The 27,925-nt window shown below is 38.6% G+C and overlaps 2 protein-coding genes across 3 annotated transcripts; both read left to right on the top strand.

Annotated features, from left to right (window-relative positions):
- Positions 1-492: 492 nt before the first annotated feature.
- Positions 493-4,637, top strand: LOC129441862 (mannose-binding protein). 2 transcript variants are annotated; one of them, XM_073873319.1, is made up of 5 exons: positions 493-656; positions 864-1,065; positions 1,163-1,249; positions 3,926-4,006; positions 4,091-4,637. In XM_073873319.1, the coding sequence occupies exons 2-5, from the start codon at positions 867-869 to the stop codon at positions 4,468-4,470; spliced, it is 747 nt and encodes a 248-aa protein (XP_073729420.1). In that variant the 5' UTR covers positions 493-656; positions 864-866; the 3' UTR covers positions 4,471-4,637. The 2 variants fall into 2 exon arrangements, with proteins under 2 accessions (XP_073729420.1, XP_073729429.1); XM_073873328.1 differs by having other exon boundaries at positions 499-656; positions 867-1,065.
- Positions 4,638-13,172: 8,535 nt separating this feature from the next.
- Positions 13,173-27,658, top strand: LOC129441856 (interferon-induced very large GTPase 1). The gene is made up of 4 exons (XM_055201583.2): positions 13,173-13,610; positions 17,533-17,620; positions 17,721-18,308; positions 21,123-27,658. The coding sequence occupies exons 2-4, from the start codon at positions 17,536-17,538 to the stop codon at positions 25,838-25,840; spliced, it is 5,391 nt and encodes a 1,796-aa protein (XP_055057558.2). The 5' UTR covers positions 13,173-13,610; positions 17,533-17,535; the 3' UTR covers positions 25,841-27,658.
- The last annotated feature ends 267 nt before the right edge of the window (positions 27,659-27,925 follow it).

Raw genomic sequence — 27,925 nt, forward strand, 5'->3', positions numbered from 1 at the left:
TGCCAGAGACACAACATGGCCAACTTCACATTTATTACTGTAAATAATTCATTCACAAAATGTACTGGTCCTGGATCCCCCCAGCCCCCTCCCCTTACGAAAATTATTTTTTCCAAAACAGTTAAACCAGGGTTACTGTGGTAAAACCATGGTTTTGCTAATACACCAAAAACATGGCTACTACACTTTTACCACACAAAAAAACATGTTTAAATTTCATAATGGCCCCTTACCACACCTGAAGATGTTTAAAGGAATAGTTCACAAATGAAAAATCTGTCGTCATTTACCATACTCACCCTCATGTTTTTCACAGATCATGTTATGTTTCTCTCCATAAAGGTTCCTTTTAAATATTTCCAGTTCAAAGTTCAGTAGCATTAGACAAACACTGAGGACCTGTTTGCAAATAAAACCTTTAATCAGTTTAAAGTTTGAGTAACCCACGATAAGGGCATGAGTCACAGTGTCTGCTTTTTGTTACAAATCTGTCCTCCGTTCTGAGACTGACATGAATTAAATGATAAAGTATTTAGTAGTATTTTGTTCTGTTGCACATGAGTGTAATTGTGTAATATTTCATTGAAATTTGAAAGTCTGTGGAAAGTCTTTGTGTCTACAGAAATTAACTGGTGATCTACAGGACTGATCTGTTGGTAAGACTCATATGCCTTAAAGGCCGTACATTTCCATAACTTTCTGTTTTTGTCTGTAAGCTTTAACCTTACGACTCAAATGTAAGGGATTGCTGGAAGTTGTTTAGCATTCAATAAAGAAAATGTTACATTTACTCATTATTTGAAACAAAATAAAATGTTAAAACATCATCATTTAAAATATTCATATGTTTCCATGTCAAACAGCAGATGGCGGTGTTAAAGCATTATCTTTGTGCAGCACTGATCCTAATACAGTTTGTGCCGGATCTATTGGCTGCCTCGGACAGCAGCTGTCCGGCCTTCGCTGGGGTGCCTGGTACACCTGGACACAACGGCAGCCCTGGTAGGGATGGTAGAGATGGAAGAGATGGTTTTCCTGGGCAAAAAGGGGAGAAAGGAGATCCAGGTTTATGCTATACGTTTGTTTGTTTATTGTGTATAATTTAGTTTAATGCTTTAATGATTTAGTTCTAATGCTTTAGTCATCACTCTCTGCACTGCAGGAATTGGTGCGCAGGGTCCTCCAGGCAAAATGGGACCTGCGGGTTTAATAGGCTCTAAAGGAGAAAAAGGAAATGCAGGTCCACCAGGTAAAATAAAAACACGGCAGAATTATTCAAAATGAAAAAATATTATTATGCCTGCCATTGTAAGCATTATCAAAGACAATAGACAATAACTGGACAAAGACACTTTTATGTTTGTAATGTCACTTATTCACTATATTTATACAAATTTAAATAAAAACAAATATAATATTAAATGAAGAATATGACAACTCTAACATCTATATTAAACTATATTACATTGTATATTATATTAAAGCAATATTGCTTGAGTAGGAGTGTGATTTATCTGCGTGACTGTGATTGGAACAGAGGCACAAGGCTGTGGTGCCTATAGACAGTTTCAGCAGTAACAAAAAAAACAAGCGGCTTTCGTGGAACACATGTAACTTTCCGGTAAATTCCACTAAGAATAAATAACAAAGTCCTTTTAAAGTAGTTTATTTATATAACAAGCAAAATAAACAGCACGTAGATTACCTAGGAAACCAATTTTTTTTCGACGAGGTATTTGTTCAAGAGTTCAGTTTCAGCAACTAATCAAACATTAAACAAACAGAAACCAGAAGTAAACTACCGACCAGATGTGTAATTGCGTCACCGCACATGCGTCCGAAGAAACCGACTATAAAATGAAGTACTGTCACTTAAACAATCGAAACAACAGAGGAAAGCGGTGTTGGCTATCACTTATAATTGATGTATATGTTCTAGTCTATCATAGTCCTTGTTTTAAGTGTCTTTTTAAACAAAATGTGTTTAAAAAAAACATTTGTGCAGGTGAATGTGCGAGTAAAAAAATTCCGTAGAAATTGCAGCTGGGTTGCCGGTAATTACCGTAAATTTAAATTTATGTTTTTTGCTGGCAACATTTTGTTCAGGGTTAAATAAACGTTAAACGTTTGCGGGTCTTTGTCTTTGCAGAGTAGAACTGGAAGACAGCATCAGGCAAAGCATTCTGGGAAACCAAATCTGAAGCAAAAAACAGAAAAAGGTTGATGATGATTTCTGGTTCCCAGAATGCTTTGCTTGAGGCTGTTATTGTATAGTTTTATTCTGTAAAGATAAAGACTTGTTAATATTTCAAATTTATTTAACTTTGAACAAACTCTTAAATTACCGGCAACCCAGCTGCAATAACATTGTAATTTCTACGGATTTTTTTTACAGTGTACTCGTAGGTTGCGCATTGCACTTGGAGAATGTAGTATGTAGCCCAAGAGATAATATAATGCAAATAATGCTTATGTGTGAACCAGATTCGAGAACTAGAACTGTTGTATAAGTAAGGAAAAATTGACGACAGGCCCTTGAATTATGTAAGGAATAATTGACGACGGGCCATTGAATTATAAGAAAATAATGCACACCAAGGTGGTAATGCGGCACGACGCAAAGCGGAGTGCCGTTACACCGCAGGTGTGCATTATTTTCAAATAATTCAAAGGACCGGAGTCAATTATTCCGCTTATACCACGGTTACCATAAACATTGCTCTGGTGCCTATTTTTAAGACATTTGAAAAGTTAGGTGTGCGGTTTACAGAAAAATAATCAACACCCATAGAAAATTTCTCAGCTAATCAGAATGCAGCATTCAACAGACCCGTGGTATAATCGAAAATAATGCACACCCAAGGTGGTAATGTGGCATGACGTGAAGTGGAATCCTGTTACACCGCGTGTGTGCATAATTTTTAAATAATTCAATGGACCGGAGCCAATTATTCTATTTATACCACGGTTAACACAAACATTACTCTAGTGGTTATTTTAAGACATTTGACAGGTTAGGTGTGAGGTTTACAGAAAAAAATCAACACCTGTGGAACATTTCTATCTAACCAATCAGAACAAAGCATTCAACAGGCCCGTGGTATCATATAAAATATACACTAAATTAATTTTTGACAGTAGATACAAACTCCTGCATTCTCAGAAAAAAATGACTAGGGCGATACTCTTTTAAAAGGTCCATATAGCCGCTTTCAAACTGCTTAATTCGAGTACTAATTTACATGAGTGAGTCCTGGGGCGATTTCCCAAAATGCGTGCAAAAGGAACTAATATGCAACCTTTTAGTACAATGTTGTATTTTTTTGTAAGGGTGCCACCCCAGCAACAGCTTTTGTAAATTGTACCTTTTACTTAACCCCTAAAAAATGCATATCTTAAACCCTATGCTAATTTGCACTTCTCTTGGTAAACTGTGTTGGTCATTATGGCAATGAGATTTATGCACCTGTGTTCTCTCACCTATAGTGAATTTCCACTTCTATTGTTGATTTTTTATAAGTGTGTTCTCACGCTATTTTGCCCTGTTTAGTTAATCGAGCCCTTAGAGCAAAGCGTTTTAACATGGCTGAAACGCCAGGCGCATGCCAACTGTGGGCGCTTGCCAGCGTTCCTTCAGCTGAGCGTCGTTGTTGGTTCGTTGTTGTGGTATTTGTCCTGCCCCTCCTGCTCTGTGATTGGACGGCTGACTGAAAGTGACATTGACGAGCTAAGCGTTTTTCAAAATCTGGGTGCTCAGCGCTGGTCGTGGAAAAAAAAACGCCAGCTGCTGGCGTTTTTGAAAAGCACAGCGCTTCCATGAAAAACAATTGAAAACTTACGCCAGCCACAGGCATAAATGCTTTGGTGTTCACGACCCCTTCTTCACTGTTTGTTTCTAACAGCTGCTAAATTGCATCTTTTACAGGTGGTGATGTTCAAAGCACATTAACTGCACAACAGTCAGATGTCAAATACCTTACAGAGAGACTCACTGTGGTAGAAAAAGGTAGATCAAGTAAATATGTTCAATCAAGTGAAAAGAATTGACATGGAATTTCTGAAGCTTATAAGCATTTTTTTTCTTGTTTAGTCCTAGGATTTCAGACCTTCAAGAAAGTTGGAAAGAAATATTTTGTTTCTGATGGGCTGGTGGCAAATTTTGAAAAGGCACAAAGCTTATGCTCCGACACTGGGGCTAAAATTGCCCTGCCGAGAAATGAAGATGAAAATAAAGTGCTGGTGTCAATGAACGATACACTTAAATCTTCATTTATATACATCGGTGCAACAGATAAAGAGAAAGAAGGACTTTTTGTAGATATTGATAACCAGCCGCTAACTTTTACAAAATGGAAAAAAAATGAGCCAAATGATTATAATGGGAATGAGGACTGTACAATTGCTGAAAAAAGTGGTGTATGGAATGACATAAGGTGTACTTTTGAGGCAAATGTGGTGTGTGAACTATGAATACGTTACCAGTCAGATTTTGAAATTGCGATTAATCTAATTTCCTCTTAATAATTTAGTAACAAAAACATTGAAGGCACACCTATTGGTTTTCTTATGAAATTTAATCATTTTTATAATGATATGTTGTAAATCTTAAGCCACCATAATAAAATGACCTCACAAGATTATCATCATCTTTATTATCACATCTTCTGGATTTGACGCAATTTGTCAATTTTATTGGGAATTCTACAAAAGCGACACAGTAGCTACCCCTTTAAGTACCCTGCTTAAGCCTCCCGCCCCTTGTTTTTAGGGTAGGCTGGACAGGGCCTTATGCAAAGGAGGTCGGTCACTGCTTATTCCTAAACAACCCACTTGGAAACCTTAGACAACACTGTGAAGCTGACTTGTTTTGGCAGTAGCTGGGAACACTGCAGAGCCACATCTCTTAAAGTTTTTTTAGGTGGTGGCGATTACAATATGAAATAACCGCAGGGGGTTTTACTGTATATGAAGGTTTCTGGGGTGGCTTTCTAATGAGATTGCACCGGTACAGAGATCACAGAGTTAACTCTGCTGAGGGAAAAACGTGGGCTTCGTTTTTACTCCACAGACATTACACATATTGAATCCCCTAGGGGTCACTCATATGGTCGCCAAGCCTTAGCATAGGTTTTCAAGAATCCAGCTAATGAAAGGCTGGCACCAGATGCTCCGCCACCTCTGATTGCCAAGGGCGTTACCAAATTCTACAATAGGATTTTTGGCACTAATGTAGGGAGCCTTGAAGGGAGAGCCTTGAACCTTGGGCACGTAGCCGGACCAGGGTCTCAGTGTTACACTAGAGTCAACAGGCCCGAAGTCTAGCCACGAGTTGTCGACTGAAAGCGTGTGCAGGTCCCTTGCCCTCTTATTGAAGCCAATGCAACCAGGTTTATAGTTTTCATGGACTAAAACTTGGGCATGACTGACTGCAGTGTCTGAAGGGGAGGTCTTAGAGTGGTTTCAGCACCAAGGACAAGTCTCAAGAGGGTATAGAGGGGGGCCGAGTGGATTATAGCCCCTTGCCCCCCTAAAAAAAACCAGATGACCAGGTTGGGCTGACCGAATTGACCTACCTGCTATAGGGTCATGGTGGACGGAGATTGCAGCGATATACTTAAATGGTGGAGGCGGACAGCCTCCGCTCCAACCGATGCTGCAAAAGAGATTGCATGACGCTGATCAGGCATTTCCTGGGGTCTTCTCACTGACACCACCACCGCTCGTTGAACAGGTTCCACTTCAAGGCGTAAGCTTGTCTCGCAAACGGTGCTCATGCCGAAGTGATTGTGTGCACTACCTACTGGGAATTTCCACAGGTCTGGACTCAGGTGCCATATTGTGCCCCGTCAATGAGAAATGTTTTTCATCAGGGAAATCTGCTAAGGATAGGCTGTCTCAATGAGCACAAGTTCTGGGAACCATGTCCTGTTGGTTAGGTGCCACTAGTAAGACCTGCTCCTTATCCTCCCTGACTTTGCACAGTGTCTGTGCAAGTAGGTTCACTGGGGGACCCAGTGGCCAGCTGTCCACCAGTGCCTTCCTGACGAGTGTTCCCTTGATCAGGGAGTAACAATGGTGGCAATGAGAGGTTTCTAGAGGTTTCTAGTTTTCTTCACTCTGAACTGTCTATAAGTCAGCTGGACCACCTGGGGGGTGTAGTCGCCATTCTCCCGGACATGCTCCCCACGACAGCTTGTCGGCCACATGGTTGAACGTGTCCAGGGTGAGAACAGTATAAAGCAACCTCAGATGCTTCTGACTCCACAGGAGGAGATGGCGAACGAGTTGCAACACGTGACACACTTAGTTTGCAGCACTTCGACCTCAGGCGCAGTAATATTGACAGGTGAGCGAGAGAGGGGGAGTAGTCAGGAGTGATGATGTTACTGCGTGCCAAGGTCTAAATGCTGCAAACTAAGTGCTCTTTCGCCATACAATATAGTTCTCATTTTTTATCCGCTTAGAAAATCAACACATTTAATTTTGTGCCACCATACTTACTCGTGTACCTACTCATGTAACAGTCTTTAAATAGGAAAAACATGGAAGTGTTTGGTGGCTTCTAAATTCATCCCTGTTTGGATCCTAAGGAATGAATGGGGCTAGGCTAAATGCTTACACAGGGTTGAGGTAAGAACTAAGAACAAAGTAAAATATAGAAAAACTGTGTTTTCCTTTTAGTCAGATGTCTTTGTTAGTAAATGTTTACCGACCCACATCATCTACTTTCAAAATCAGCGTACTACATTTGTATCAATAAAGTGTTACATTGTTCTGAATGTTCTCACGCTGACCTTACTGGAACTGAGACTAATAATATTCTGATCTAAATAAATGTTAGAAAGGGAGAAAGGAGATCCTGGTGTATGCCTTTTATCATCTTCATGTGCTTATTTTGTATCTTTTCTGATTAATGGCATGATGCTGGAGCAGTCTATGTTCTAAAATGTAAGTGTCAGATTAGAGAAATGAGCTTTAATCATCGCTCTCTCTCTCTCTGCAGGAATTAATGTACAGGGACCTCCAGCATAATGGGACCTGCAGGCCCTAAAGGAGAAAAAGGAAATGCAGGTCTCCCAGGTAAAAATAAAAACACAGCAAATTGGATTATTCAAAATGAAAAAATGTATTAAATGTCTGAAAGTATTATCAAACACTATACAAGACATTCACTGGAAAATATTATCTGTCAAATTTAAAATGTGACTCTTATTCACTACATTTTCTAAATTTAAATTCACACAAAAGAATTGACATTTTAGCCAAAATTAGTATGTTGTAATAATTACTAGACAGTCTAAATTTAGTAACCCCGTAAAATTACCTGGTGTTACTTGGTGGTAACATTGCAAATGTGAAGAACCAATCATCTACGAGAAAATTACTTTACGTCATGCACCTATTCTAAACGGTTGCATTTTTTTTTTTTTTTGATGATGATTACTTTTGAATGTCCTCCCTAGTAAACCCGCCTGTGTGTAGGGGTGTGACGGTTATTATATAACCGTGAGACCGACGGTTATAGGGAATGTTAATGTACGTCACCGCAGTGTTGCATTATGGGACGTGGGCGCCATGTTTAGAGGCACCGCCGACCGCTATGCCATTTAATTGTGCGTGTGTTCAGTTAAAAACTAGGTAAAATTGAAGAAGAACGGAAGAAATCGAGAAGTTGAAAGAAAAAGAGAATGGACCCTATCGGGAGAAACTAAATGCTACTGCCAAAAAACTTTTATTTGGACAAATAAACAACATAGATCCATGATTTAGCAGCCCAAGACTGGATTACAGATCCAGACGCACTACCTCCGCTTACATATCTGATAAATTACCTTGTTTTTGCAGGACTTTATTTACACTTTGCAGGAGTTTAAGAGCTATAAATCTCTTCAAGCTTAAAGTAAGATGACACTTCTTCTTTTGAAGTCTTATGACGGTTGGAAAACCAGCTATTTACTGACAATGTGTTAATACCTAACGTTACGTATCTTAATGATTCTATAAAAAAAACTTCTCCGTTGTATTCTGTGCAATGAATAAACACATGTTCATAAGATGGCACTTCTGTTTTGTCCAAGTTATTAAAACAAACAAAATGCTAAATATTTAACTAACGTTATGCTATTTAAAGACTCACAAGCAGTGGGTTTGAGCAGTTGCATTTAATAAAAAATATTTGTTACAATCGTCAAAATTAAAAAAAAATATTTCTTTTTATAACTCATGTGGTTAGGGTGATCAGAAATGAATGAACCAATCTATCAATAACTTACATTTACAAGTTAGTTTGACAGTGTTAGCATAAAAACAAGACAATTTAAGTAGTTCTGCTTTTATTAGTCACAAATTACTGAATGACTGAAAACACACTCTCGCTGATGTATGGATTTTTTTGAAAAGTAGACGTTTTTCTCCTGATTGCAGCAAGCAAACCACGCGATCCAGCGTCTTTTCGTCAGCTCCTGCACCGGCTTCCCTTGTTTTTTCCACGAATAAAAGCTGAAAAAAAGTTTTCCGTTGTCCAGTTTCCTCCCTGAACGATCGCGTGACCTGCTTGATCGAGCAGTACTGACCAAACATATCGAAGTTTATTAAAATCTCGACAGAAAATACAAAAACAACCTCCAACACATGAAATCTAATACAGCGGGATAGGACGCGTGCCTGCAGATATGGCGGATTACCCATAATGCAACACCGCGTGACGTCAACTCCACATTCCCTATAGTTGAACACCGTCATTAGAACTCTATAACCGACAAAACCGTGTTATTAAAATATTAAAAAATATATATCATAAAGAATGTTTAAATACTAATTAAAAACAATTTTCAACAGTCTGTGTTACACGCCCCACAATGTTATCACGTCACGCAATGAAAAATACAGAGCGGAGCAGACACTGACAACGCCCTGACATACAAGAGAGACCAGGGCACTTTTTGGTTACTTTTGAGATTAAACATATTAAATAAAGTCTCACCTTTCAAATCATCTCTTCCTTCTATTTATTTTATAGAATCAAATAAACATGAACGACCATAAGATGTTTTAACCGCGGAAAGGCTCCGCACCGCTTTTCAAGTTCAAATCCTCCCATGTGTATCTACTAACTCTCCTGAAAGCACATTCACTGCTAGTTGTCTTGCTGTTAATTGTAAATAAACGTAAAGCAAGTAGCTAATCAGTGTTTCGTTTATTCAAATGCTGGTTTCACAAGCAAGCATGAGCACTGAGCAGCGCGTATGCGGAGAACGTTTGCCGCGCGTGGCCATTGTGCTTTTACACCGGCTGCGTTTTCAGCGCATATGGCGCAGTTTAATAACAGTATAACAATATCAAGTTCACATTACTTTATTTTACATGCATTTATAACCAAAACCTCTTCAAGACGCGTTTTAATCCACATTGTTTTCGTGCTGTTCTGGTCCGTGTAATGACAGATAGGCCTATAGACACAATTATAGACATTAAAAGCCCATGGCACAAATCTGTTTCTCTGAAGATTATTAAGATGATAGATAGAGGATTTAATTTATGCTGGGCAGAGAGTGACAGTGCAGTCTTCTGGCAACAGTGTGTTTTTTAAATATTTAATTGCTTTCTGTAAAATTTCTCAAAGTCATTACTGTTTAAAACACACTTGGCATCACATTCATGATTTTATGGTAAAATGACACTTTCGCGTCAATCCACGAGCAACCCACGCCCCCCCCCCCCCCCAGACGGTTATGTGACATTTGACTCACGTCATAACCGTCATCACCAATTCTGAAACCGGCACACCCCTACCTGTGTGTGTGTGTGTGTGTGTGTGTGTGTGTGTGTGTGTGTGTGTGTGTGTGTGTGTGTGTCGATTAATAGACGCCTCTGTTAACTTTAGTCAGACAGGTGCATAGGGGAAGTCTATCACACAGGTGTTAACCAAGTCTAGCAGACAATCAAGAAGTAATTCAGGAGATGAACAGATGACGGACACACTGACCTCCAAGCTCAGGTTTGGCTTTCTTCAGGTTTCTAAGAATCAATAGTACTTTGAATTAATTTATTTGGTGCCTTAAAATATTCTAATAGGTGATAAATTATATTAATCTATTTTAATAAATTGTTTGCCATTACTATCAGGAAAAGAACATTACTGTAAAGTTCAAGAGTAGATTACAACATTTCAATATATGCACAAAATTTAGTACACAAAAGTATTTTGTCTGCCAGTAACATGGGATATTACATGACATAATATTTGTATTTAGGACTAAAGACAGTGGGATTGTGTGCATTTGACCAACAAAAATAAAAAGTATGACAATAGAAAGCAAATTATTATAACATTGACCTCAGGACAGAATGAGAGGTTATGTATCAAGTAATGAAATGCTTTAAATTGTGAACTGCATACAGAGACGATCCTGACCTCCCTGGGGCCCTATAAGCAAAATTCTGCTAAGGGGCCCTCCTACCTGACACGTGAGCCATGGTACCTGAACCGGGCCGTGAGCCATGACCCGTGAGCTTTGCCACACATTCACACTTGACACCCCACTGCTCTCATTACACAGACATGGGCACTATTTCAATTCAATGTATTTTAAATACGTATTTAATTACTTTAGTGTATTTTGTAATTTGTATTTTGCAGGTGTGGAAAAAATAAAATGTAGTTTGTAACATATTTTGAGGGAGTGTATTTAGAGTATTTCAAATACTTAAATACTGAAGAAAAATCACCATATGCTTATAGTTAATGATTTCGGTCTCATGTTGGCAATGGCAATGCCCAGGTTAGATGCACGGAAATCACGTGACATCCTGTAGACCGGGCTCCCTCGAAGAAGTGAATGTTTTTAACACAGTAGAAGTGGTTGCACTGCTTCTCTTAAAAACGGCATTAAGGTAAAGTGTTTTGTGGAAAAATATACAGTCTACACACACATATTGCACACTGAACGGCATTATAGAGAAAATAACTGTGCCTTATGAGGTCAATGCATTGTGTTGATCATAAAAGGAACATATGAAACAGCGCGTCTGTCGTAACTCCACTTAAATCTCCATGCTAAGCAAGCTTTCACAATATAACATCCATCTGCAGTTTTTACAAATTTTTAAACGTATTACATATGAGAAATATTGATATTCCGTATTTTGTATAAAATAATCATCAATCTTATTGTTTTTCAATGCAGCGTGATTCTACTAAGGAAAAGGCAGTACTAAGGTCAGGGCAGTAGAGTCTTGTGTGTAAAACAAACCCAAACACATTTTGATTAATATGATTAATCGTATATATTATGATTAAAATGGAATTTTGATTTTGTGACGAAAACTTTGGTCTGCTATTTTTTCCCCTTGGATTAGCCTATAGCCTATAACATTTTCTACAGTAACGTTATAAAAAAGACTTAAGATTATTGTTGGAGTATTTCTGTTTTTTCAAAATAGGGAATTTTCACGCTGATACGTAGAACTTCCGCTTTCAGCGATCTTTGTGCGGCCTCTTCCGGTGAATAACTCAATTGAAGAAATACAGATACATTTAGGGTTTAGTAATTTCTGTTAATATAGCTTTTATTGCTATAGACGTCACTAGTTCACTTTTGTAAGCGTATGGTGCTGAGATGCACCTAATGATGTTTTTGCAATGCTGTTATTGCAAATTCTTTATGTAATATAAAAACGTAATTCGTTTGTTAGGGGCCATTTTCACATAAGATGGAAAGGCATGTCTAATTAAATATAATGCCTTAATCATTAATCATATTGACTAAACATTATACTCAAAGGAAAGTTATTACCATTTTATTAGTTAATACCATTCTGTTATTAAATTATTTGTGAGACACAAAAGTTTATAGTAATACTATATATTCAATTTTATTTTATTCCTTTTATATACAGGTGCTGGTCATATAATTACAATATCATCAAAAAGTTGATTTATTTCTCTATCATTGGTAAGATAATTACAAACGTGTTAAAATAAATGTGGTGTTAGCAGCAATGCAACAGTCACTGGCCCAATTAAAATATTCAAGCACAAAAACGCAAAACAGATTGCTCACGCGTTGTTTGATAAGTTTTGTTTGTTCGCACCCCTCAACCGCAAGCCCAACACGCAAATTAAGGCTTCAGACAGCATGCAGTACAACCAAATAGTAAAGACAGCACGCAAATGACAACTGAGTTTATTTTTTCTTGCATAACATTTTAACACAAAATTATCTCAAAATGCCGTGATTATAGTAGTTAGAGTGCGGATTGGGGCCGCATTTTTCTGTCCGAGCCCGGCCCGCGCCCGAAAGGGCAGTAACCGATCCTGACCGTAACCCGACAGGCATTAAGATATGTCCGAGCCCGACACGAGCCTGAAACAGTTAAAAATCGCATTGTCACAGCAACATAAACACATTTCCGTCTCATCTTAAAATGAAACTTTTATGTTTATCATCTAACCCTCAGGCCATCCAAGAGATAGGTGACTTTGTTTCTTCAGTAGAACACAAATGTAGATTTTTAACTCCAATCGTTTCAGTCTGTCAGTTGTATAATGGAAGTGGATGTAAACAAAAATCCGATAGAGAAAAAAACATGCACAGACAAATCCAAATTAAACCCTGCGGCTCGTGACGACACATCGATGTCCTGACACGAAACGATCGGTTTGTTCGGAAACTGAACATTATTTATATAATTTTTACCTCTAATACAACACTATCCACAGAGAAACGGGAGCCCCGTATACGCCCTCATGCTATGCACCTGATACAGTAGGTGGCAGTATGGACCTATGAAGTTGTTTCGCAACCCACTACTAAACATTAGATGAATAAGAAGGTGATGTGAACGTGCATGTTTCATTTTAAGATGAACTATCTTTGGCTACCTACATATTATAATAAGCTGTTTTAAATTTCAAATGTTCAATGCCTTATTACGCCAAACCCGAACATAATTTCTAAATATCTATCCGAATGCGGCCCGGCCCGTCGAGTACCGTCGGGTCCCGTCAGACTCGAGTCGGGTATCCATCCTCTAATAGTAGTACACAATCATTTACACACTAAATAAATATGCCGGTCATAATCATTGACATCTTAATACTCGAAGGAAAGTTAATACCATTTTATTAGTTAATACCGTTTTTTTTTTTTTGTGAGAACACAAAACTTTGCAGAAATACCATATATTCAATTCTATTTTATTGCTTTATATTCTATATATAAATAAGTCCCCCATTTTCTATGGTTTCTTCTCTTGTAAAGCTGCTTTTTAACACTGCAGTGTTGTAAAAAAAGTGCCACATCATCCACTTCTAGTCGGCATTGGTGTTGTTTGTTTGACTTACAACCGCTTACAACAAAGCAGTGACATCTAGCAGCTTCGTTTCAGCCACTGTTGAACTGTGCCGGAAGTGGCCGTGCACAAAGTTGACAAGTCCCACCCACGAAAACCGATGCGTGATAATCCCCTATTGTCAGAAAGTCTTTTATTTCCTGTAGTTTTATTTTGAAATCGCATTAATATTATTTCCTTTCCGAGCGCGTCACATCTTCATTCACGACTCTGCATTCTGTGGGATGGTGGCTCTCGTGTGCGTAATCTAAGTGAAAGTAAGTTTTATTTCGAACTAAGATGCAATATTGCTATGGACCATTTCAGGAGATGTAAACACTACTGGTCCAGAGACACTTTCTGTTTCAGTTTGTAACTGTTTTTTTTTTTTTTATTTCACATATATCATTATCTTTAAGATGTTTGTTTAACTTTTTGATTCAGTTCTATATGTTCTGTTTGTTTTATTTTATCCCAACGTTTATCTAGTGTTAAAAACTGAAACAGAAAGTGCTTCTGGACCAGTGTTGTTTACATCTTTTGAAATGTTCTATAGGACTTGTTTAGATGTTGTTTACGTTCACCTGTTTTACTGTTAAGTATATTATGCGCATGGTTTAATACTTTTGCGTGTATTTCTTTAGTTAATAGGTGTCACGTGACTATGTTATTAAGCCATAGTTAGACTGGAGATTATTTCCTTTAGATTATGTCAACTTTACGCTGTATTCACGAGTGCTATATTTTTAGTTTTTGTACCCTGTAGTCTTACTGCTAAATCCTATTTAATATCTGTGTCACTTAGACACATTTAGTGTGTAGTTCAGCACGTCTTGGTCACGCGCCCTCACACGATGTATGGGGTGCAGTTGCATCCACTTCCACTAGAGGGAGGCAAAGACCACCAAATCCCTTTAGTACTTTGCTTTATTACCCTTTGTATGCCTGTATATTAGTTGTTTATTACTCTTTCCAGGTTATTTGGCTAAATAATTCTATTTCAGTATTCTGATTCAATGTTTATTATTGTATTGGATATTACTATATATATTTGCACATTTTTATTATACTTTGTACATTGTGATTGATAATATTGTATTCTTTGTTTCTTTTATAGAACACACACATACATCCCCACACACCTATAACACAACCACATACGTACATACCTATTCGTACATCAATGCCTGTACTCAAACTTCAATAATAAAGTTTTCTGAAATTATCTCTCCGTGCCCTTCTCTCTGACCGGAGCACTGTCAAAGGAAACTGTCAGACCAGTATTATCCCCTTCAGAGTGACTCACTCTATCAAAAAAAATACGGATTACTTGTATTTTATTTAAATACAGTTTTCACATCAGTATTTTGTATTTTATTTTGTTACATTTCTTGAGCCAGTATTTGTAGTTTGTAACAAAATAGTTTTTGATGTATTTGTGCCCACCTCTGTACTACTATAAATCACACTCTTAATATTTATACCATATCATGTGAATGTATAAAAGCTAAAATGGCTTGCCATACCGTATAACTGTTTATAGTATGCATAAGAGCAATACTTGATCCCTGATGGTTATTAATATTTACTGAGGGATGTGCATTCATTTTGACCTTATCATTGACATTATACCCATTCCAATGTAAATCCATTATCATGCTATTTTTGTTATGGTCCCCACACAGATGTTGCTGCTGGAAACCGCGCGTGTCATTTCGGTTATCGCGCTGCCGTTTATACCCTGTTGCCCTTGGGCGTTTTTTGACGTGAATATTCGCGCAATAAATTGTTGTGTAACAGACAGGCTAAGAGATGCACTGGCAACACTACACAGCTAATTTAGCAAGTCAGATAGAGAGAGACAGAATCACATCAACTTAACTTTACTGTTTGCTCTTGCTGACATGACATCAAACTTGAAGAGATCACAAGTTTACCTGATTGCTGTTCTCGCGTTTAACTCTCATTTTATTTCCTTTTTCTTTTTTCATGGCCAGATGGATAGCTCCGCTTCATATTGTCATCTCAGTAAACGGTAACATGCGCTATGAAACGAGGCAGGAGGAGGCGGGCCTTACGTAATTTGCGGGGCCCTATAGGGGTCTGCGTAGTACACATAGGGCCAATCGGCTCTGACTGCATAATAGGACTTAAAGTATCTTAAAAACTTTTATGATATGATTTATCATGGCTTGCAACTGAGTTAAATGCACTTTTTCCTATAAGTCGTTCGCCACCAGCGTTTTTAAAAAAGTTGCCAGCCAGCGCCAGCGTTTTTCATGATTTTCAAAAGTTTAATGCCTTCCAGAAAATGTTCTTCTTTAAATATATAAACATACAATATATCAAATGAAAGAACAGACCCTCTGCTTTCAAAAAAAAAAAAAAAAAAGATTCATCCTACCTTCAGTGGTTCTTTTGTAATCAGCTTTTGAATATGGGTAGGTTTCTGCAAAAACACCACATTTTGAGCAAAAAGCAGAGATAATTCCATGTTTGTGACGGACTTTTCATAGAGTTCCCATTCAAAGCGATCTTTAAAACAGACACGGACATGCAGCCATAGATATAAAGGCTAGATGGCTCGTCCGCGCTGCTGGCCAATTGAGTGCAACGTCCGCATTTTGGCGGCCATCTTAGGACAGGGCGCTCGCTCACTCGTAGCATTGAGTTTTAATGATGCAGGTACTTTTAAATGACCATAACTTGCTTAATTTTTTACCGATTTTCAAACGGTTTGGTTTGTTATAAACGTCAAAGATGTACCTATGACACTGCATACCTATACTAAAAATAAAAAATAAATTCATGAAACATGTTAAAGCATCCAGAATTATAGCCACGTTAATAACGTTTGTAAAAACCCAAACCGTTTGAAAATCGGTAGAAAATTGAGCAAGTTATGGTCATTTAAAAGTACCTGCACCATTAAACTAACTGCTACGCGCCCTGTCCTAAGATGGCCGCCAGGTGATGCCGTTAGGGACTCCGCCTTGAGCCATCTAGCCTTTACATATCTATGCATGCAGCTGCTTGCCAAAGGGCAATACTTCCGGGTTAAAAAAGTTGCGGAAGGGCGCCACCTAGTGGATAATAGCGGTATTGCGGAAATACGGAAATACTCGTCATTGGCCCTGTCCCAAATGGCACACTCCGGACTTTTGGTCCTCCTCAGAGTCCACACTTTGATGACATCACGTAGTCCAGACTTTAGGGACCCTTGATGCGAGGCCACGTGGGTGCACCGGAGTTGTATTTTGGGACAGACTCGAGCATCACACCGGAAATAGGTAGAGAAGTTGCCCGTCGGTGTGAACTCCTCCCTTCCGTCGCCTGATTGGTCTGATTGCACTTTCGCAAGGACTTCTGGGTTGGCAAAGTGCGCGAAGCCTGCTGCAATGCGGGCTTCGCTGAAGACCGCATCAAGGGGGCAAAGGAAGCGCTGATGAGCACACTTCAAAGCGTAAAAATGACAGATGGGACACCCTACGGACTCGTGGACTAAGCGAGAACGCGCAATTTAAGGCCACAAGACCGAAAGTCCACATGAAGTGCGCCATTTGGGACAGGGCCATTGGCGGGGAAGCGTTTTTTCTTGATTGACTAGAGATCTCGTCAATGGCGGCGAAAGAGTTAAATATCACGTGGTTTAAAATAAACCAGGGCTGTTTATTTATGCAAACTTCAAAACCTGCTAAACTGGATCTGCACCTCTCAATTGACATCAAAGTCTTGCCTGATTCTGTCTACTGCTTTGGTGTTTAATAAAGAAGTTTTGACCCTGTAAAATGAATGTTACAGTTGTTTTGGCAAAAGATCTGTTAGAAAGTTAATCTGTATAGTGAACTAGGAAGGAGTTGTACTTAATTAAACCAACATAGCAATGTCAGTGTCATGACTGATTACCAGAGATCAAATGGCCAGATACAAATGTGCACAGTATGCCCTGATAGTTGCTTTGTGGAAAACATCTGCCAAATGTGCATACATTTAATGTTGTGACGTTAAAGTTGCTGTGCTGATATTTACTTTCTTCCTGTTATAAGATAAAGTTGTTATCAACCAGACCCAACATAAATATTACAGAATGCTAAATATACAGTGATTTTCTACTAAGAAAAACTATAGACAATGTTGTATACTCTTTCACGCTCAAAAGACCTTAATAGGTAAAGACAATAATCAATTTTCTTTATTCAGGCAATGAACAGAAAAGGGAGAAGCTCAAAAACTGCAAACATGAATGTAGATTCTGAACTGTCTGGCTCTGTTGATTCTTCCCACATGGGTAATAAAACAACATCAGAGTTTTTGTGTATTCATAATAATAATATTGAAGTTGTGGTGTTTTAAGAAGTTTGAGAACAGTTCTTTTGTGTTTATTACAGATCAGAAGGTTTCCAATAAGACCTTTGCTCTCTTTGGAAACTCTACATCAGTTCAGTTTGGTAATGATAATATTTTACTGGGAGAAGAACCACCTCTTAAAGATGTAGAACTGATCAAACCTTTAAAGATTAAGATATCGGACCATCACATCTCAGTCATCAACATGATTGACTTCACCAAACTTCCCATGGGCTCTGTGGATTATCTCATTGGTCAACTAATGCATGAAAATGAAATCTCTGTCTTCATCTACGTTGTACGACTGGGCCAGTTAACAGATGCTGATAAGATGGGTCTTGAATGGCTACAGAAAGTATTTGGTGACAGAGTTTTTCAGTTTGTGATTATTCTTTTCACCTATGAGAGAGAGGAAGAGTCTGACACTATAATAGATGATCTGAAGGGGAACCAACTGGTGAAGAAATGTGGAGGAAGATATCACACCTGCAACAAAACCATGAACAACCAATCAGAGATGAGAGGACTCGTAAGCAAAACTGAAAGTCTGTTTAATGGGAATAAAGAGCAATGCTACACTGAAGAGATGTTTAACACACTTGGCCAAAGTAGGGAAAACCTGAGAAAGGGTGAGTATCAGAGTGGTCAAACCAAACATTTTCTTCTCTGATGTTTGACTAGTTTCTCCTCTAACGTTTTTTTTAACACTTTGATTTAAAGTTGACTAATTATACCACTGTGGATACAATTTTAATATAACACTCTCAGAAAAAAGGTATAAAGGTTGTCACTAGGGCAGTACCTTTTCAAAAAGTATACAGTTGTACCTAAAGGGTGCATATTGGTACCTCAAAAGTATGCATTGGTGCCTTATGGCGCTTTTCCATTGCATAGTACCCCACGAGTCAGGTCGTGGTTAGCTTTTCCATTGAGTTTAGTACCACTTCAGAATGGGAGGGATTATAGGCATGTCATCATATTGGCGCTGCCTACAACTGTGACATCATACAAAAAGTGTAAGTGAGCAAAAGAGGGAGCAGTATTTTCCATACATTCATTTATTTGTCAGTCCGCCACAAATAGATATTTGCACATCGCATTTATCATTACCTCTGTCTCACATGACTGTTTCTGTACAAACACCCATTGCATCAGTCGACGCGCTCAGCTGAGTCTCTTGGCGCTTTTCCATTGCATAGTACCCCACGGTTTAGTTTAGTTTGGGTCGGGTCAGCTCACCTCACTTTGGCGTGGTTAGCTTTTCCATTGAGTTTAGTATCACTTCGCAGTGGGAGGAATTATAGGCGTGTCGTTATATTTGCGCTGCATACGGCTGTGACATCATACAAGAGAGAGCGTCCTTGTACATTCCCAAACATTTATTTATTTATCAGTCCGCCACAAAATTAAAATTGGCCACCACAAATAGATGTTTACTTTGCACATCGCGTTTATAACTACCTATGTCTCACATGACAGTTTCTGTTCAAACACCCGTGGCGTCAGTCGACGGCTCCGCTGAGCCTCAATGAAGTTGCATTAAAGCATAAATAATACTGACGTGCACGTCGCGAATGTGCCGCCACAAAATTAAAATTGGCCACCACAAATAGAAGTTTACTTTGCACATCGCGTTTATAACTACCTCTGTCTCACATAACAGTTTCTGTTCAAACACCCGTGGCGTCTGTCGACGGCGCTCCGCTGAGCCTCAATGAAGTTGCATTAAAGCATAAATAATACTGACGTGCACGTCGCGAATGTGCCGCCACAAACTGCAAGTCTGGAAAAAACTTTTTATGTGTTCCTGATTCACAACCTGTGGATGTTTTTAATCGCTAAAAGGGTGTTTGGAAACTTAAAACAGAGCACAGATGACAACATGTTTGCTCGAGACAGCGCAAGCTAGCAGCAAGCCTTAAGCTAAAGCTAATATTTTACATAATAGGATGACGGCGCCGATGACGATTCTCTCAGACCAATCAGTGAACTCCAATGGTTACTCGTCACGTTTGGTATCAGCTCGGGTCGCTTGGAACCCCAACCGAGGTGGTACGAAAAAAAGTATCGGGTACTACGAAGTGATCCCAATGGAAAAGCTCCCAAAAGTAAGCTGACCGGCCCAAACTAAACCAAACCGTGGGGTACTATGCAATGGAAAAGTGCCATCTGAGTCTCATTGTAATACCCATGTCATACACATTTGTGTCCTCATAAACCATATACGGACTAACGGCACATCCAGGAACTTGACTATAAATTTCGTCACCGCCCCTTTTTTGGGGAAAAAACAGACCTTCCATTGACTTCCATTCAAAATAGCGGAACAAAGCAACGTTTTTACACAGCCGGCAGGCCGCGTAAATAACTTATGAAATCACTCAGATTAAACATGTTGAGCAACTATCCGTCCACCCTGCCCGCCACAGAGCGCGAAAGACACACCAACACATTTAATTTGGTCAATATAAAATAATAATGCCCCTTTCATTCTCACAGCGTCAAATTTGTGTAACAACGCCATCCAGTGATTGCTGGAAATATCGCTAAGCCAGTTAGTTGTATGGCTCGATGGAAAAGTGCACTCATTACTCTAAATATAAAGACATAATATATAAATACGAAGTAACTTTCAAATACGAAGTAAAATCATTCACTTGCTTCACTGTTGACTCGATGAGGTATGAGTAAATGTCCGGGTAAGCCACCTCTGGCCAATAGGGAGCGTTGTTACACAAACTTGACGCTCTGAGAATGAAAGGGACATGTTTTTATATTGACCAAATTAAATGTGTTAATGTATCTTTCGCGCTCTATGGCAGGCATGTAAACCTGTTCAGAGACATTCTATGACGTTGCGCCGGTTGTGCGTATACATATAAATAATTTGAATGAGTGTAAAATTAATACATATTTTTTACTTCAGCTTTTTTTTTTATAAATTGGGTAAATTATCTAGTGGATAATCGCGGTATTGCATATAACCATAAAAACTCACAGTAAACACGTTTTATTCATGCAAATGTTTTCTATTAATGACGAGATAACTTGTCAATGGCGGGGAAAGAGTTAAATGTACATATCTTTACCAAAATAGTACATATTAGGACCATTTAAAAAGGTACCTTCCCAGTGACAACTTTAGTACAACTTTTTTTTGTGTAAACTGACCTTTTGGTGATACACCCACTGTTATTAAATTACAAACCTAATTGAATTACTCACTAGTCTTGTTGAAAATATCTAGTTACACCAAGAAACTGACATTACACTTGTAGCAGATAAATAACTTTGAATAACTTTTCCCAGTGTGTATACAGTAGATTCTTTGGAAATATTATATCCCAGAAGTACTTGCATTATTAAAAAAATACATTAGAAACTAACCAAAGAAACAATAACATTCTGGTATGTTACTTCTTCTGTTTCCTTCATTCATCCAGTCTTTAACAGGCTTCATATGTATGACAGTAAACTGAGAAGTGCAGATGTTCTTCAGGTAACTGAACATGTATTGGAGTCTGATGAGTCTTGTGCCGAAGAAGAACTGGTCAAGAATTATCTACAGAAACTAATGATGATGAACTACAGAGCAAGATACATTAAAAGACAAGAAAACAAAAAACAGCATCACACACAACCAGCAAACAATGACTCACTTGAAGATGAGGGGGATTTTTTTGATATGTTCAAAGAAATGAATTTGTCTAATAAAGGAACAAGTAAATCAGACCCTGTTCACCCGATGGATGTTCAGATGGCTGTGTTTCATTGTGCTGATAGTTTCCTCAAGCAGTTGATGGTCACTAAACTCTCGCAGTGTCAGTTTGCTCTTCCTCTGCTTGTTCCTGATCCATTCTCACAAAAGATTCTGTGTCCTCTCTGGACATTCAGACAAATCAACAAGAGTTGGAAGATGAGAAATCCCGACAATGAAATCATCAGCAAAGTCCAGCCAGTGTGCAAAGCAAAAACTCCAATGGTGTCATTCTTCAGGTTTGGTTCTGTGTCTTCATCCAAGTCTCAGCTGATGAATAGTCTGATCAATGAGAAACACAACACGTTCTTCAACAGGAACTGTCAATGCAGCAGCAAAGCCAGACTGCTGATGGATGGAGTGGTGGAGATTGCCTGGTTCTGCCCCTCTGGAAAAAATACAGATACATTTAATGTATGTGTTGCATTCTGTAATCTTCATGGTGATGCAGGAGCCAACGAGGAACAACTGGAGATCATCACTAAAATGTCTTCAGTTAATGTCGTTCTTCTACAACAGCTTGACAAGAATGACAGAAGCGCAACCACAATTCAGAAGCTGTACAGGGACGACAAGCCACTTATTTTCCTTTTTAATGAGGATGACTCTGCTGTTAGTCAGATGAGGAAAGGAAAATACAAGATTGGTTTGAAAGACAGAAATCAGTCAGATGTATCTGAGGAACTCAAAAGAGCTATAAATGATTGTCTCCCATATGCAGCATCCGCTATGTTCAGACTTGAAGATTTGTCAAAACACTCAAATATCAGAGTAGATGAGGAAGATGATGAAGATTGTAAAAGAGGAAAAGAAGTAGCGCAGGAGATGATGAAAATACTTAAGAAAAAACCTCTGACAGAATTCAAAAAATCATTTCTGCCCCATCAGGGGAAACTGTGGCATCAGTGGTGTCAGAAGAACAAAGAACTTCATCGACCTGAAGGGAAGGAGACAGAACTAGTAATAAGTAGAAAACGAACAGAAATGAAGAAAACTCGAGAAGAGCAGCATGGAATTCCTATAAGTGATTTTATAGGGCTCTTTATGAAACAAATAAACTCATGTGATGCTAATTTGAATGTGTATTTTCTGAAATGGCTTAGTATCCACTTGGATGAATATACATCAGCTGATCTTTCTGCCCTACATCACAAGTATGATGAAAAGTGGTCAGCAGTCTTGGAACTGAAAGGAAAAGATGAATCTGAGAAACTCAAAGATGCACAAACAGAACTTGATAGAATATCTAAGGAACTTCAATCTGCAACATTTGGATTGGAGCACATCATGAGAGAGATCGGTCAGATATATGAATCATGGGCATCTGTAAAGGAGAACAAGGAAGGTATTCAGCCTTCTCTCCCAGGTCTTGCAGCAGAGATGATGATCTCTGGATTTCCACTGGAGCTGATGGATGGAGATGCCGCTCATGTTCCTGTCACGTGGATTACTGCGGTTCTAGATGAACTCATTCAGAAACTGGGAGACCGGAGAGTTTTTGTGATGTCAGTTTTAGGAATTCAAAGCTCGGGGAAATCCACCTTGCTGAATGCCATGTTTGGGCTTCAGTTTGCAGTCAGCGCTGGCCGGTGTACCAGAGGAGCTTTCATGCAGCTGGTCAGAGTGTCAGAAGAAATGAAAAAACACTTTGATTATATTCTGGTTGTTGATACTGAGGGTCTACGCGATGCAGAACTGGCTGAAAGATCCACAAGACATCATGACAATGAATTGGCCACATTTGTTGTGGGTCTTGGTAATCTGACATTGATCAACATCTTTGGAGAGAACTCATCTGAGATACAGGATATTCTTCAGATTGTCGTTCAAGCCTTTCTGAGGATGAAGATGGTCAAACTGAATCCCAGATGCATGTTTGTACATCAGAACGTTTCAGACGTTACAGCTGGAGAGAAAAACATGGAGGGAAGGAGAAGACTGCTGCAGAAACTGGATGAGATGACAAAACTCGCAGCCAAAGAGGAAGTTAACGATGCAGAGTGTTTCAGGGATGTCATTAATTTCGATGTACGTAATGATGTGAAGTATTTTGCACATCTATGGGAGGGCAACCCACCCATGTCACCTCCAAACCCAACCTACTGTGAAAACATTCAAGAACTAAAGGAAGCCATTATCTCACAAGCCTTAAAATCAAATGGAATGAGTCTGATACATCTACGTGAGCGAATTCATGATCTCTGGGAGGCTTTACTGAATGAACGATTTGTCTTCAGCTTCAAAAATTCTCTGGAGATTTCAACTTACAGGAGACTGGAGGCCGAATACAGCAAGTGGACCTGGATTCTTCGCAGTGCCATGATGAAAATTGAAAACAAGCTACAAAACCAAATAGAAAATGAAGCAACACATGAGCCTGAGCAAAGAGATCTTCAAAGGGAATTGAACGTGACAGGTGAGGAAGTGAAGAAGTCAATGTCAGAATTCTTTGGGAAAGACACAGATAGAGATATAATGATTCAGTGGAAAGAGTCGTTTGACATAAAAATCAAAGAGCTTCAGGAGAGCATTTTGAGAGAAACAATGAGGAAATTAAATCAGATTTTTCATCAACGAGACTTGAAGAAAAAGATAGATGCTCAGAAAACACATCACGAAAACACTCTGTTAGAAAAGAGCAAAGAACTTGCAATAAAGCTCAGAGATAGAACGAGTGATGAAGAAACTCTGAAGCCAGAGTTTGATTTGTTTTGGGAAGAATGTGTGAAGAAGATTAGCAGAGATTCTCTACCAATCAAAGACATTGACATACTGAGAGATGTGAACGAGATCCTTAGTCAGATATATGAAAGTGTCACTGTAAAGGCCTGCATAGAGAACAGTAACAACGTTTTCTTCGTTCCAACTTATTCTTGTTATGTCAAGCTGAAAAAATCCAGTGGAAATACAGTTAAAAATGTATGCACAGCAGCTAAAGAGAAGTTTGGGTCAATTCTATCTAAGGAGGATGAAGCCCAAATAGGAGACTTATTCACAGATGTCATTCAGCAAACAGAGAAGATGATTAGGTCACTTAACATTTCAAAGATGGGCTACACCATCAGCTGCATCCAACACCTCATAGATTACGTCAAGACGAGAATAACAGAATATGAGAAAGGCCCGGTGAAATATGTGTTCAAGAATGAATTCTTCATAGATCTGGTATTGTCTATATTTAAGAGAGCAAACAAGTTATTCACTGACCAACACAGAATGTTCATAGAAGCCAATGATCCTGTTCTCTATTTGATGAAGAAGAGGGGAGAATACTATAGTATTTTCCAGAAATACTGTCAAGGTGCGACATCAACAGCTATTTTTGCTGAGATCATTTGTCAGAAACTGAAAGAACCCATTGAACGGAGTGTTTACAAACACACCGCCAGAGATTTAGCAGATGAAATAAGAATAAACTGTCCGTCGCTGAACGAAAACAGATCAAATATGGAGAAACACATCATGAAGAGACTAGCAGAAGAGGAGAACTTTTCTGCATTCATTGACTACATTTACAATCCCAGAGATCATTTCAAGGATTTCATCAGAGATGAAGTTTCTCAGTACATCAGAGATGAGTTCGGTATCAGTGTTCAACCAAAATTGGACGAAAACCTAAAAGTTCTTCAGCAGACGATCATGGCAGCTGCACATGAATCTACTGAACTTGTTCAAGTGAACAGAGGAGATGTTGATTTGTGGTTGAAGTCTTTCGTGGAGAAGCTCTCAGATGTTCTGATATTCTCAGTGAATGACTTAAGCGGAGTGACACTTGATGTTGTTGATTTTAAACTCCTTGAAGACGTGATAAGAACAGAACTTCCATCTGTAATGTCTTTAATCAGCAAAGAGTTCAGCGCAGAAACATTTGATATAAAACTGGATGTTAACAGCAGAACAGATGAGATTCTGATTGATCATTTATGTCAGTGCTGCTGGGTTCAGTGTCCGTTCTGTAAAGCCATCTGTACCAACGCAATAGATAAACATGATAATGATCACAGCGTTCCTTTTCATCGAGTGAATGGAATTAATGGATTCTATAATGAAAAAACAACCAATCTTTGTACAGATTTTTGCTCAACTCTAGTGTTGAATTCTGAACGGTTTAAGTCATCAAATAAGTGGATTGCATTTAATGACTACAGAAGAGCAGGAGGAGTTTATGCAAAGTGGAGTATCAATCCTGACCTCTCTGAGCTGCCCTACTGGAAGTGGTTTGTGTGCAAATTTCAGGAAGATCTGGAAATGTACCATGGGAAAACATTTCAGGGCGATGGTGAGATTCCATTTGAATGGAGACAATATACGAAACAAGATGCTATTGAGAGTTTAGATGAATACCACAGCCCAAAACAGATTATAATAAGAGAAAATAACAAAGTTTACGTGATCAGAGAATAGAACATACAGCCAGATGTTTAATTCATTCATTGTTTATTTATAAAGCACATTTAAAACCAACCCAGGATTGACCAAAGTTCTATATGATGATCTATGAGACCAAAAAGACTGACAATCAATATAAAAAAAACATACCGCATAAAAACCCTTGGAACATCAAAGGAGTAGTTCACCAAATAATACATTTTCTGTCTTTACTTATTTACCCTTTTGTGGTTCCATACTCTGGATGAAGAATTATCATCTCCAGCTGAACTTCGCAAAGACAAAACTGCTTGCCATATAATCTGGCCCTAAGATTCACCACAATTTTTTCATTTAACTTGGTTCTTTGACCATTATGCCTTTCAGGACAGCCAGAAACCTTCAGAGACATACAAAATGTGCAGAGCAGTCGGCCTCCAGGACCAGGATTGAGAACCACTGCTCTACAACATTAGTAAAATTAGACCTTTTCTATCTGAGCATGCTACACAAGTTCTAGTCTCAGGCTCTTGTCCTGTCCCGACTGGACTACTGCAATGTGCTACTGGCTGGCCTCCCAGCCAGCACAGTCAAACCCACTCTGAAGTGGTTCTAACCTTAATAGAAAAGCTAACCAAGTCAAAGTAAAGTGAGCTGGCACGACCCGACCTGTGGGGTCTATGCAGTGGAAAGACCGCTGCCCCAGAAAGCCTCCTGCAGATGATCCACTGCAATTGCACAACTGTCTGCCGAACACAACAGTGCAGTTGGAGGGCATATGGACTACTTGTGGACCATGTCAAGTTGGGAATTGTGAGAATCACTATAATCAACCTCTATGGGAGAAAGAGTGTGATGACTAATGGTAAATCTAGTGAAGGTCACAGTGCAAAAAAGTATACAAAATAAATAAGAGAAAACAACTTAAGAAAATAGAAAAGATATTTATAAATAAGAAAAGTATTAAAAAAGCCCCAAAAACACATTATAAAACTTAATAAATAAATAAAAGGGGTTAACGTTACTGAGCCTTCACATGGCAGCCCTCTTCTGACTAATTTTACAGTACCACACAGTTCTAATGAATTTATTTTTTATTGGAATCAAAAGAATGGTTATGAACTACAGAAACCACCAACAGTAGGGAAACAATATGGGAAAGGAGAAATATGCAATTACTTGTACTTGTTTTTTTTATAACCAATTTATTTTATATATAATTGTACTTGAAATCACTCATCTATTATTCAAATATGCTTATTAGAATATTACATGGTCAAAACATTTATCCGGCACCAGTATTCATGGTTTAGGGGGAATATAATGGAGTAATGGTCATTTTAAGGACCTGACGGCCGCCATTTTGAAAATGGGGCCTTTCTTGTAGTCAAACTTTGGTAAACTTTTAGTATGTTTTTAAGTACTTCTGATACTACTGTAGTACAACCAAGAAACCTTTTGTTAGTTTTTTTTTCTCAAACCATATTTGCAGCTTACTAGTTACTACTTATGCTTTATTTTTTTCTCTACTTCAACCATAACCACCTTCTAATGCTAAACTGTATGTATGTATGTGTGCATGTTTGTATGTTTAGAGTAGAATGTGTTTAGTTCATCAATAAAGTCTGATTTGTATTAAACATGATGTTGTTTGTAGTAAATGCTCATAATCTGGAGTCACTAATCATTGAAGTGATCGCTACGTGCTCTTAAAGCTGTTGGATACATTTTAGGATGTGGCTTTAGGATCACAAGTGTGAGTTTTTTATCAAATCTGACCTTGTTCAAAAAATAGCAATGCATCAAAATCAATGTTGCTACCAATCTTTGACTCATTCCAGGGTCTAATAATAATAATCTCACATGGGAGTTCAATTTTTTTTTCTGTTAAAAAACCAATGGTTAATGTAAACAAACAGGCATTTAAAGGATTTTATGGTGATTTATGGTGATTTTATTTCTGTTCCACCATTGCCTACAATGACGCTGAATTCCCCTGTTTCAAGATGGCGGCTCTGTTTGACGCATTCGGTCCAATGAACTGCCGTAGCCAAGGCGACATCTATTGTACATATCTATGTGCTGCAGCAAGGGCTGGCGCAAAATGCGGCAGCGTCATCT

The sequence above is a fragment of the Misgurnus anguillicaudatus genome, chromosome 2, assembly GCF_027580225.2.
Source record: "Misgurnus anguillicaudatus chromosome 2, ASM2758022v2, whole genome shotgun sequence".
Classification (NCBI taxonomy): Eukaryota; Metazoa; Chordata; class Actinopteri; order Cypriniformes; family Cobitidae; genus Misgurnus; species Misgurnus anguillicaudatus.

Excerpts from the sequence above, each read along its gene's own strand:
- LOC129441856 (XM_055201583.2), top strand. The coding sequence starts at position 17,536 with ATGAACAGAAAAGGGAGAAGCTCAAAAACTGCAAACATGAATGTAGAT. Across the intron at positions 17,621-17,720 it reads TGTTGATTCTTCCCACATGG|ATCAGAAGGTTTCCAATAAG; the intron begins GTAATAAAACAA and ends TGTTTATTACAG. Across the intron at positions 18,309-21,122 it reads TAGGGAAAACCTGAGAAAGG|TCTTTAACAGGCTTCATATG; the intron begins GTGAGTATCAGA and ends TCATTCATCCAG.
- LOC129441862 (XM_073873319.1), top strand. The coding sequence starts at position 867 with ATGGCGGTGTTAAAGCATTATCTTTGTGCAGCACTGATCCTAATACAG. Across the intron at positions 1,066-1,162 it reads AGGGGAGAAAGGAGATCCAG|GAATTGGTGCGCAGGGTCCT; the intron begins GTTTATGCTATA and ends TCTGCACTGCAG. Across the intron at positions 1,250-3,925 it reads AGGAAATGCAGGTCCACCAG|GTGGTGATGTTCAAAGCACA; the intron begins GTAAAATAAAAA and ends CATCTTTTACAG.